General features: G+C 52.8%; 1 protein-coding gene across 48 annotated transcripts; it reads left to right on the forward strand.

The window, feature by feature from the left end:
- The first annotated feature begins 1,295 nt into the window (after positions 1 to 1,295).
- Positions 1,296 to 10,888, forward strand: KRT36 (keratin 36). Of its 48 annotated transcripts, XM_072747256.1 has the most exons (13): positions 1,317 to 1,456; positions 4,294 to 4,387; positions 4,783 to 4,980; positions 5,747 to 5,796; positions 6,269 to 6,297; positions 6,724 to 6,778; positions 6,912 to 7,628; positions 8,304 to 8,386; positions 8,636 to 8,792; positions 9,324 to 9,485; positions 9,584 to 9,709; positions 9,893 to 10,113; positions 10,494 to 10,888. In XM_072747256.1, the coding sequence occupies exons 7-13, from the start codon at positions 7,170 to 7,172 to the stop codon at positions 10,687 to 10,689; spliced, it is 1,404 nt and encodes a 467-aa protein (XP_072603357.1). In that variant the 5' UTR covers positions 1,317 to 1,456; positions 4,294 to 4,387; positions 4,783 to 4,980; positions 5,747 to 5,796; positions 6,269 to 6,297; positions 6,724 to 6,778; positions 6,912 to 7,169; the 3' UTR covers positions 10,690 to 10,888. The 48 variants fall into 48 exon arrangements, with proteins under 48 accessions (XP_072603327.1, XP_072603325.1, XP_072603322.1 ...); XM_072747226.1 differs by lacking the exon at positions 6,724 to 6,778 and having other exon boundaries at positions 1,296 to 1,398; positions 4,783 to 5,280; positions 6,984 to 7,628; XM_072747224.1 differs by lacking the exon at positions 5,747 to 5,796 and having other exon boundaries at positions 1,296 to 1,398; positions 4,783 to 5,280.
- Positions 10,889 to 11,946: the final 1,058 nt, after the last annotated feature.

Genomic DNA, 11,946 nt, shown 5'->3' on the forward strand with positions numbered 1-11,946 from the left:
TGTTTTGGGTGGCAACCTTTGAGAGTCTATGAAAGACCCAGAGTGTGAGATGAAGGGTGCCTGGGGCTTTCTGGGAGGGGGAAATCTCATGGTCTGTCCCAAGGGAAGAGAAGGAAGGACTGTCACGGGAAGGCTGTGGTGTTGGGCCCAAGATTGCCAACCCGAGAAACCACCAAGGAGCCGACACCAATGCAAACACACGAGGGTTTATTTACAAGCTCGAGCTTGGGTCCAAGTAAACCACACAGCAGAGCAGGGGCTTGGACCCCAAAATAGGTTACAGCTGGGTTTTTTATGAACTGGTCTAGGGGATTTTCAGAAGGGGTGGAGGAATTTTTTCCATTCCAGTATGGGGGAAAGGGTGGGGGAGTTTCTTAAGATCTGATATGGGATTCTCTGCCGAGGACATTCTGAGCTCTGTTGTCTTTCTGATATGGGATTTCCTGTCAAGGACATTCTGCAGTTTTTCCTGTAAAGTTCAGCTCTTATTCACAGGGGCCTAAGATGGCTGTACTTGTGCTAATGCTAAACTTGAGGTGGAATGGCCTTAATTTTCTCGGCCTCCACAGTGGTTAATGATGTGTGAATATGCTCAGCTCCATCTTTCCCAGGTCAGCCGCTGGAGCTTCTTGTCTCCCTGCCTGGGTCAGGGCATCTCAGGGCTGCCCAGGGCCCTGCCCCCTGTCGGATGGTGTTCCTGGGGCTGTTAGTGGCTGGAGTGGAGCAGGGTATAGGGGAGGCCTCCCTTTGAGCCGTTCCTCTGGGCGGTTCTGCACACATGAGACTCCATCCTCCTGCAGAAGTTGGGAGGGATCAGGTTGGTGGGTGGCTGCTGAGACCCATACAGGCACCTGCTGGGGATGGAAATAGGGGGCAGCTGGCAAGGAGCTGGCATCCAGTTTTCTGGGCCAGTTTTATGAACAGCCATTACGACTCTGTGGCTTCTTTCATCCAAGGATCTCAGACTGGTTTGAAAGTGGACTCCACAGCAGAAAGCAGTTAATTACAACCCGGAGCCCACAGTCTAGTTTGCAGACACGCTGTTGTGAGTAGGAGGCACTGAGACCAAGTGCACACCAGGCCCCGTAAATGTGGACGACGGAATCCAATTAAACTGGGTGTTTGGGAAATTTGCTTTGTAGTTCGGTTAAGTGGTACCTAAATCAAGGGGACGCGGGAGACTGAGGTACTGCTTCTTTCTCCCAGTGGGCTTGGCTGTGTGTCTCCCACAAACCACAGGTTCTCTAGGCACATCAGGGAGAGCACCGACAGCTCTGGAAATTTCCATAAAAGCTGGGTGGGGGGAGTCAGGGGCCGAGTGCATCTGAGCAGGAGGCCCTGGACTCTTTCAGATGGAGCTGTCAGCCGACACAGGTGTGCAGGAGGAGCTGGCTCTAGGTGAGGGAAGTGGGCCCTGGGCTGCAGGAGGCAGAGCCTGGTGAGAGAGACCGGAGAGGTATGGCTGAAGATTGGGGTCAGGGTGGCTCTCTGGGCCTCCCTCGAGGGCACAGCAGTTTAGAAAGAATCCCGAAGGCCTGGGCAATTGCTGAAATTATACCCCCATGGGGAGAAAGAAAGTACCTTGGTATGTTGAGGGAAATGAGGAGAGTTCTAGTTCTGGTGAAGTGGGAGTTTCAAGGCCTAATCTGGGTGAGGTCCAGGCCCAGTGGGGATTCAGGGCCATGAAGAAGCCACATCTCCAGGAGCCTTGTAGAGCCCTGGAGACTCAGAAGGAGCCACAGATCAGGGCAATGGCCTACTCATCAGCTCTCCTGAGGCCCCTGAGCACAGGCTCTGGGGCCTGTAGAGGGGCAGCCAAGGAGTGGGGAAAGATCCCCTTGGTCACTTAGTGTGTGTCTAGACTGTCCTAACCCTGGTGAGGGCTGGCAACAGCAGGGGGTAGGTGTAGGCTTGGACCAAGCTGGGGGAGTGGAAATGAGCATGGAGGGACCTGTCAAATCTTGCCTAAGAAGATCTGAGTCATGTTGCTCAAGGAAGCTGCTATGAGGAAGGTCAGGAAGGCCTCACTGAGGTGGCCAGGACAAGAGAGAGGACCGCCTAGCAGGGTATGTCTGGGTCCTGCTCACTGTTGCCTCTGAGGGCAAAGATGGCAGCCCTGCCCAGTTACTTTGGAATTGCAGATAGACAATGAATAATTTTTGGCACACGTATGTCCCAGTATTGTGTGGATTTTTATTTGCTACATCTGGCAACCCTATCCTTGGCAGGTCTGGTAATAGCTCTGAGTCTCTGATCATCAAGACTAAGGAAGGGAGACCTTTCTCTGATTTTTTTTAACAAACCAAATTGGTGGCTCAAAATGTCTTAATTGAAGTTTTTTCCCCTCCCACAACGCTTCCTTCAACTTGATGTACCTGTGACTGCATGTCTGGACTAGAACCTAACAGCTGGCAGCAGATTTGGCACGAGTTTTTGATGTGGTTAATGGCCACAGAATATATAGTAACCATGCTTTTCTGGGAGGGGCCTTGTTGCTTGAATAAATGGAAAAAGCAGTTGTGTGGGGGAAGAAATGAAGATCAGTGTAGGTGTCCCTGTTTCTGGGCGGGTGGGTGTTGGATAGGGTCTAAGGGGTTGAAGACTTGGCATTTCTCTTTTTAAAAGTTATTTTTATTTAATTTTTAAAAAGTTTTTATTTATTTAAGTAATCTCTACACCCAATATGGGGCTCAAACACATGACCCGGAGGTCAAGAGTCACACACTCTTCTAACTGAGCCAGCCAGGCATTCCTGGGATCAGTGTTTCTTAGATGCCTTATCTTATAGTGGGAAACTCTGCAGGACCTGTGTGTATGGACGTCAGAGATCAAATAGGTATGAGGGGAAAACCAGGAAGTTCAAGCCTAAGCCAGCAGTCCACTCTGAGAGAGAGAGAGAGAGAGACATTGTGCTTCTGGAATGACCTTGTTCCTTTTGGTGCCCATTTGTAGGTGACCTGGCTGCCCCATGGCCCATTGTCTGCTTGCTCTGATGCCTTTGGGGCACTCTGTGGTGGTGGTGACTGGCATCTTTGAACCACAGCCCTGAGAAGCAGGAAAGAGGGACCCTGATTTCTTCCTTGGGTACACTGTGACAGGCTGTGCCTGGTCCCTTCTGTGTTGAGGGGATTGATCCGCTGGGAAGGAGACTCAGACTTGATTTCTTGGGTCTTTGCCTACAGAGAACCTTGGCTTTTAGAGGGAAGCTCATTAGAGAATGGAAATTTCTTTTTATCAAAGAAGGACCCACAAACCCAGTGGTTGATTTTGAATTTGGTGGCCTTCCAAGATGGGCTTGGGAAAAGCCAGGGTGTTTTATGCTCCTGCAGCAGCATCTCACCTTTTCCCCTTGCCCCTGAAGCTGGAGCCATGGTGGGCAGAGAGCATCCTATCAGCTCTGTAGCCCTAAAACCAGCACTTGTGCCAGCAGGAAGTGGGGGTGGCTTTTGGAAGCTGCTAGAATAAGGGTCAGAGGCCCTATCTTTCCTTGCACAGCTGTACTAGGCCAGTATTCTAGGAAACCAGGGCAAGTGGTTTGTGCCCTTAGACATAGCATTTTACTGAGGCTTACATTAGATGGGTTCCTTTTTAAAAAATTTTATTTATTTGAAAGAGAGCACAAGTAGGGGAAGGGCAGAAGGAGAGGGAGAAGTAGATCTCCACTGAGCAGGGAGCCCTATGTGGGACTCCATCCCAGAACCCTGGGATCAAGCTGAAGGGAGATGCTTAAACCACTGAGCCACTCAGATGTGATTCCCTAGACTAGATGGGTTCTAAGAGCAGTTTTGATCTCTTAAATCCATGACACCAGTTCCTTTTTATCAAGCATGTTTCCATTTACTTCTCACAGTCCTGGGTGAATGCAGTGCCTCTTGAGGAAATCTGAGGCTCAGAGTGACTGAGTAGCTTGAACTAAGGTCTGACTGAATTCAGGCCCAGGGCCCCCACTGTCCAGCCTGACACTATCTGAGCCCCTTCTTTTGCAAAGCCATGTCCCTGGCTCAGTTGGCTGGAGATGTCATTTCAGCTGGGATATTCACTTAATATCCTGGTGACACTGTGCCTCTGAATGGGGGCTTCTGGGGAACAGCCCTGGGAGTGGGTTAATGTGGCCTCTGCTTATGATTGAAGGCCAGGAGGAAGCCCAAGCCATTGCTCTTTTTGTGTGGAGGTGTAGAGGCAGAGGGCTACCTGGGGTCCGAGGGAGTTTGCAGAAACAAAATAACAAGAAAAGAAAATTCTACGTCATGGGCCGGAGCCTCTGTAACTCTTTTTTATTCTTTTTTTCTATAGGTCAGACACAAAGAAGGGATGGTGGCTGTGGTGGATAGTGAATGAGTCACAGACTGACAGGTGACTTCTGGCCCCATCCACAGGAAATGCCCAGGTAGGCCTCAAATCCTGTAATGCCTGAGATGGAAGGGCCTCAAGCTTGTTTTGTTTAGGCCCTTCCTGTTCAGACTGGGGCTCTGGGGCCCAGAGTGAATGGGCTCACTTGGGGAGTTTGGGGTCAAGCTTGGCCTGGAATCCAGGCCCCTGACCACCTGACCTTTAGCCCAGTGTATTTCAGGTTAATTTTAGAAAGCATGGTCTCAGAATAGGGCTCTATTTTGAAATGAAACTGGATGAATGGGCACTCCTGGTTTACTTAACATCACTTAACACAGAACAGGTGGATTTTCTCCAGGGTTGGGCCACCATGGGGAGCCAGGTGGGCAGCTGGCTGGTGCTGTGCTGGGAGATGAGCAGCTCTGTGAGTTCTGGGTTCTCTTCCCTATACAGGTAGAGCATCTGTTCCATGTGGGCCTCACTTCATCGTGTTATGGTCCAGGCTTCCAGGTGGAAGAAAGCAGAGGAATTCCTCCATAAGGCTCTCTCCATACTTCCTTGTGTCCACAGTCCACAACATGGAGAAAAAGCAGGGGACCAAGAGTGACCAAGGGCCCTTCTCTGGCCCTCTTGTCACTTGCTCCAGGGAAGGTATGCACCTCACCTCATAGCCTGGAAGACACCTGCCTGGACACTGGCCCATGTTGGGCCTCCCAATCCATAGGCTGAGAGTGATGGAACAGCCAGAGAAGCAGATACCTGCCTCCTTACTTGCCCTGAAAGAAACCCAGAATCATCTTTAGATAGGGATTACACAGCGGAGGGGTTTAAAGACCTCAGAGAACGAGAACTTTAACTTGAGATGCCTGGCAGTCAGAGGCCCCAGAGAAGAGCTGTGCCGGGGCCCAGTAAGGGCTGCCCTGAGGATGAGCACGTTGTGTCACAAATGAGGTAAATTGAAGCATGGGTGCCTTAAGGACTTGCCTGAGTGGGCCTCACGGTGACAGCAAGATTCTGTTACTAGTTTTCCTAGAAAAGAAAGGGAGATGTTTATAGGAGTCTGGTCAGAGGCCCCATCCCTGTCCTGATGGTCCAGTGGTTCTCAAAACCGGGCTGGTTTTGCTTCCCAGGGGACATTTGGTACTGTCTGGAGACATTTTTGGTTGTCACCGCTGGGGGAAGGAGGTTGCTACTGGCATCTGGTGATGGAATCCAGGGATGCCGCCAACATGTTACAAGGCAAAGAAAGCCCCTACCACAAAGAATTATGTAGTCTATGATGTCAACAGTGCTGAGGTTGAGAAACTCTGGCACAGCCCCATCTTCCAGGAGAGCAGGGAAGATGCAGCTGCTGTAAGGAACTGGCCCCATGGCAGCCAGCACTCTGGAGGCCTGATGTCCCTACTCTCACCTGCAGGACCAGCTGCTCTTAGGCATCCTGTCGAAGTGGCCACTGTACTGGGTGAGGTGTGTGCACCACAGCCAGTCCTCCTGAGTAATGCCAGAGAGAAGCTTATAAAGCATTTTAAGAGGTTGCTAAATTGCACCTTCAGAAGCACATGAATGCTTCCATAAATGCCAGTCTTGCAAACCAAGTCTGTGTGGGAGAAGAGTGAGCAGGTTGCCTGAGCCTTGGGAAATCCCACTTTGGGAGGCGGAAGAAGGAATTTACCTGTGGTGGTTAATTCTCAGGTGCTCCTCCCAGCTTGCTAACTACCTGGCAGTGCTTCGTTTGTTCTTACTCCTTCCCTGTCCAAAGAGTCTGCATTGACACTTTCTGGTCACCTGCATTGATGTATCTCTCAGGGGATCCATGTAGGCTGCCCCAGGATCCCAACTCCACTCTCCTAGGTTCAGAGACCTGCAGGTCTCAAAGGAAACTGCCCCCCCAGAGCAGCCCCTTTGAGGGCTCACACTCATGATCCTCTGCTGTCCACAGCCATAAACCAGCATCAAAGACCATCCTGTGTAAGCAATATACCTATGGTGCCCAATGGCTTTCAAAACACTTTTACTTCTGTTCTGTTTGACTCTCCTCATATCTGCGTGAGGCAGGCAGCAGGGTGATGCCCTCCTCTGTCCTAGGTCTCCGGTCCCTAAATTCTGGGTGCCTGCATTTGCCCTTGGTTATATGAGGGAAGCAGTGGGACAAGAGTATAGGATTTGGGGTCTGAGAGCCCTGTTCTCAGTTCCGGGCTCTGTCATTCACTGATCACCTTGGAGCAAGCTTATTTTGAGCTGTGTTGGATGGCATGTCTGCTTCCATGTTGGTGAAATGGAGATATATTGGCCACCTCCCAGGACTGTCATGAGATGTAAAGAAAGTAACCAGGAATCTGGCCTAGAGTAACTCCATGAATCGTAGTTCCCTTTGCTCCCTTTCCACCATCCCAGGGGCCCAGGCATCTGTGAGCACCTGTGAGCACCGAGAAGTGGATGGGGGTGACAAGTGAGCAGACCAGGATGCTCAGGGGCGGGCACCTGGAGAGAGCAGGAAACAAATGTCATTTGTGAGGCCACTCCCGGTTTATGGGATCTGGTGCAAAGACTTTGAAGAGGCAATAAAATTCATATTCTGCTAGGAAATGACAACAGAGAAGAGTCCTGACTTAGCAAACAAAATTCGAAAAAAAAAATTTTTTTTTTTTTACAAGGTAAGAAATTCTGGGTGAGTAGCAAAAATCACATTCTAATGAGATTAGCTTTCTGCAAGAGGAATAGGCTTTCCCAAGAGTAACATGCCAACACCCCATGGAGAGTGTATATAAACACTCCAGAGAGGCCTTGAGAGTCTAGAACTTGCGCTCCTTGCTGAACTGCGACCTGCTTCTGCTAGGATCATGGCCACCCAGGGCTGCTCCCCGGTCTTCTCCTCTGGGTCTGTCAAGGGCCTGTGTGGCACAGCAGGTGGCCTCTCTCGGGTATCCTCTGTCCGTTCTGTGGGCTCCTGCAGGGTCCCCAGTCTTGCTGGTGCTGTGGGGTCTGTCTCCTCTGTCAGGCTGGGCCTGTCCAGCCTCGGGAGCTGCTTGCCAGGCTCCTACCTGTCTGCTGGGTGCTACCCCTCTGGCTTTGTTGGGAGTGGGGGCTGGTTCTGCGAGGGCTCCTTCAATGGCAGCGAGAAGGAGACCATGCAGTTCCTGAACGACCGCCTGGCCAACTACCTGGAGAAGGTGCGCCAGCTGGAGCGGGAGAATGCGGAGCTGGAGAGACGTATCCGGGAGTGGTATGAGTCTCAGATCCCATACATCTGCCCAGACTACCAGTCCTATTTCAAGACCATTGAGGAGCTCCAGCAGAAGGTAATGGGGACCTGGCCCCTCTCCAGCATCCCTAGCCCTGGTGGGGTGGGTGGTTTGTCACATCCCAAGGGACTACCCACTGATGTAGCTCTCAGGGAATTCTCTGTCCAGGGCAAGCTTTTCTGTCTGGGGTCTTGGTTTCCTGGGGAACCCAGACCTCTCTCTATGAGTCTTTTGCTTGCTTATAACTATGCCAGTCATCCCTCTCCTCCCCTAGCTGTCTCAGCTCTAGGAAGGGCAATAACATATACCCAGGCCATACTGGATGCAGGCACTGTGCCTGACATTTCTTATCCATTGGATTATTTATGCCTCATCTTGGAGAGATGGGTATTACTGGACCCATTTTATCAGATGCTGATAGTTAAATATCAGGGAGGTTCAGCAACTTGCTCAAGATTGCAGAGCCTCTGAATGTTAGATGCAGAACCTGAATCCAGGTTGGCCTGGTTCTTTGCATCTCTCACCCTGAGGCATCCCACTGTGCCAGTCTGGGGCCTACTCCTAGTGATGCCCCTCCTGGACTGATGCTTCCTCCATACCTGGGCTCAGGGCTCAGGGCTAGAGGTGCTAAAGGTACTGGTGCTGAAGGCCTCTGTGAGCTGGGCGATCCCTGCCCCCCCACCCCCCACTGCTGGGCTTTTTCTAGCTCACAGGATGCCCCTTGTTCCTCAGATCCTGCTGACCAAGGCTGAGAACGCCAGGCTAGTCCTGCAGATTGACAACGCCAAGCTGGCTGCTGACGACTTTCGGACCAAGTGAGTGGGCTTCATCGGGGAAGGTCTGTTGGGCTTTCCCTCATCTCTGTCCCCAGCCTTGGATGCTAGGGAGGCAGGAGTAAGGCCAGGTGGAACCATATGTGGGAATACAGCATAGGCCCTGGATCCCTTCTGGGTCCAAGGAAAGGCTCACCATGCTGTTGACCCCAGATCAGCCCCTGCAGCTGATGGAGGGCAACCTGTGCCCGGGTCCTTCCCAACAGACTCAGCAGGGCTCTGTGTGAACAGGTACGAGACGGAGCTGTCCATGCGGCAGCTGGTGGAGGCTGACACCAACGGCCTGCGCAGGATCCTGGATGAGCTGACCCTGTGCAAGGCGGACCTGGAGTCCCAGGTGGAGTCTCTGAAGGAGGAGCTGCTCTGCCTCAAGAAAAACCATGAGGAGGTGAGGTGGTGCCGTGCGATCTTCCAGTGTTCCCTATCTAGCAGGGAACCCCCCCCCCCCCCGGTGACCCTTGGGCATAACGGTGACCCCTGCTCCCACAGAAACTCCAGCTGACATTTGTATGCCGGGAACTATCTGAAATGCTTTGCATTTTGCTCTCACTTCATTTCATCCTCATAATAACCCCATTTTACAAATGAGAAAAATGAGGCACAGAGAAGTTAAGTCGCTAGCCTGTGGTCACACTGATCCCACTCTCCTGCCCATGACACAAAATCTCCCTCTGGATGCTAGTGCCTGATAACTAGATGTATTCTAGTTGCCTGATGTTCGCATCATCTCAATTTACTCTCCTGATTCCCCAGAAGAGGGAAGTAAATGTCCCGGAGGGGACTGAGGCCCAGAGAAGTTAAGAGTCAGTCTGAGGTTACACAGCCGGCACCTGAGGGAGGAGGATTTGAACCCAGCTACTTGAATCCTCCATCTGGCATCCTTTCTGCAACCTCATGGCTCTGTGCCTCCTCTCCGCAGGAAGTCAACACCCTCCGTTGCCAGCTCGGGGACCGACTGAATGTGGAGGTGGATGCTGCCCCCCCAGTGGATCTCAACAAGATCCTGGATGATATGAGATGCCAGTATGAGGCCCTGGTGGAGAATAACCGTAGAGACGTGGAGACCTGGTTCAACACTCAGGTGGGGTTGGGGCAGCCCGGGACCACAGGCTCCTGGGGCAGGGCTTCTCCTTGCAAGTAGCTTCCCTGGGTCTGACCATGGGCTCTCTTGCGTTTCAGACCGAGGAGCTGAACCAGCAGGTGGTGTCCAGCTCAGAGCAGCTACAGTGCTGCCAGACAGAGATCATCGAGCTGAGACGCAACGTCAACGCCCTGGAGATCGAGCTGCAGGCCCAGCATAGCATGGTGAGTGGCCCCTGCCTGAGTGACCGGCCGCGGCTCCTGGCAAGCCCTGACTCCCCGACCTCAGCATGGGGCTTCTCGCGGGGCATGATCACACAGGATATGCAGATACTCAGGGCTATGGGATGGGGGCTCTAGGTAGGGGGGTCTCCTTCCATGAGCAGCTCTTCCTCTTTCCCCTTGCAGAGGAATTCCCTGGAATCTACCCTGGCGGAGACCGAGGCCCGCTACGGCTCCCAGCTGGCCCAGATGCAGTGCCTGATTGGCAACGTGGAGGCCCAGTTGGCCGAGATCAGGTGTGATCTGGAGCGGCAGAACCAGGAGTACCAGGTGCTGCTGGACGTCAAGGCCCGGCTGGAGTCAGAGATCGCCACCTACCGCCGCCTGCTGGAGGGCGAGGACTGCAAGTGAGTGGCTGTGGGCCCCGGAGAGCCAGGTGTGGGGACAGGGCTCCCTGGACCAGCTGTTGTCGGTGCCTCGGAGAGGGTGTCAGTCCCTGCAGAGGTCATTGCACAAATGACAGGGATCGACCTGAAGCCTGTCTCTTGAGATTCCTTCTGGTCCCAGCTTGGTCATCCCCGGGGGATAAGCTGACCCCTCTCCCAGTGCTTTCCTAATCATCATGCTTGGCTGGGAGTTCCTGGTCTCCCTCCATGCAGCCCTTTCAGGTCAGAGCACTGAAGCGATTACCCCCCTATAATCGCTCTATCCCCTAAATCCTTTGAACAGGAATCTCAGTCCCATGCCCCGATGCCAAATGCACTCTGATATGATTTCATGTCCTCAGGCTGCCGGCTCACCCTTGTGCCACTGAAGGCAAGCCTTCGATTAGGGTGCCTTATGTCTCCACCGTGCCCTGTGCTCCGGCTGTGCCCTGTGGCCCAGCTCCCCAGGTCAGCACCCAGATCCGCACCATCACAGAGGAGATCAGAGATGGGAAAGTCGTCTCCTCCAGGGAACACCTGCAGCCCTGCTCACTGTAGCCAGCCCCTAGAAGGACACTCCTGTCACTCCCGACTCTACATGACCCCCTATTCCCTAGAGGGGCTCCCCGCTCAGCAGATTTTTTTCTACCAAAATACTTCTTAGATTGTGTTTCTGGACTTAATTGCTTTTGTGCTATGCAAACCTAGGTTCCCCTGGAAATATACCCAATAAAGTGTATTCTCTTGGCATTGCAAACTTGACTCTGTCTATTCTCATGAGGTTAGTTAGTGGGGATGTTTGATCAAGGGTCACAGTAAAGTTGTGGGTTTTGGTTTCAGGTCTGTCTTCTTTGGGTCTAAGCAGTGGGAAGTGACAGGGTGATGAAAAACATTTAAAAATGGTGATACCTCCGGCCCTGGCCCACAAGAACAGATGGGTATAGCCATCACCTATAGGCTTGGCCCTGCCCATGGGTACCCACCTGGGGTGGCCCCACAAGGGGCAAAGACTCCCAAGCCAGCCTTCCTCGGTTGCCCTGCCTGGATCTGGTGGTTACCTGTCCTTCCCTTCAAGCTTCTCCTCCTTTGTCTAGCTTTTATCACCCTGCTGGCTCACCCCCTGGCCTGACACTGGTGGTGGTTTAGGGGACAGGTTTCCAGGATCAGCCAGGGAGCAGCAAACATCGGGCAGCCAGCTTGAGGAGACCACCTCAGGGAGGGGAGCTGGGAGATGAAGGCAGGAGGGCCAAGTGACTCCCTGTCCCTAGTGCTGGATACAGGGATGAAGTGAGAGGCAGTGACAATGAAGTGTGGGGGATCAGACATGGAGCGGGACGGCGGGGGGGCGGTAAGGAACTTCACTGTGGGGCAGAGGTCAGAGTGCCCCAGATCCTACTGGCTGGGCTGTGTGCTTCTGGGCATCCAGCCTAACTGTACTGGGCCCCGGACACCCCTCTGATTGGAGAAGCATGGCCTATGAGGACTCTGAGGGCCCCATGCCTTCTTTGTCCCTCTGATTTATTCTTTAGTTGAGAACACAGGCCCAGAGAGGACAGCAACTTGCCCCAGACCACACAGCAGTGAGTGGCAGAGAAGAGGCCTTTGTCCTACTATTCAGAATCTGACTCTGGTGCTCTTCCCAGTGTACAGTGTCTCTCTTTCCCCCTCCACAACCTGAATCATTACTACCTGCTGGACAAAGCCAGAGGTGTAGCCCTGGTCTGCTCTGCTTCTCTCTGTGCTCCACACTGCTCTGGGGCCTGAGGTCTGTCTCTTCCCACTCTGGCCTGAGGCTGCAGAGAGGCGAGGTGGGCC

The sequence above is a fragment of the Vulpes vulpes genome, chromosome 2 (assembly GCF_048418805.1).
Source record: "Vulpes vulpes isolate BD-2025 chromosome 2, VulVul3, whole genome shotgun sequence".
NCBI classification, from domain to species: Eukaryota; Metazoa; Chordata; class Mammalia; order Carnivora; family Canidae; genus Vulpes; species Vulpes vulpes.

Excerpts from the sequence above, each read along its gene's own strand:
- KRT36 (XM_072747226.1), top strand. The coding sequence starts at position 7,170 with ATGGCCACCCAGGGCTGCTCCCCGGTCTTCTCCTCTGGGTCTGTCAAG. Across the intron at positions 8,387-8,635 it reads GCTGACGACTTTCGGACCAA|GTACGAGACGGAGCTGTCCA; the intron begins GTGAGTGGGCTT and ends CTGTGTGAACAG. Across the intron at positions 10,114-10,493 it reads CTGGAGGGCGAGGACTGCAA|GCTGCCGGCTCACCCTTGTG; the intron begins GTGAGTGGCTGT and ends TCATGTCCTCAG.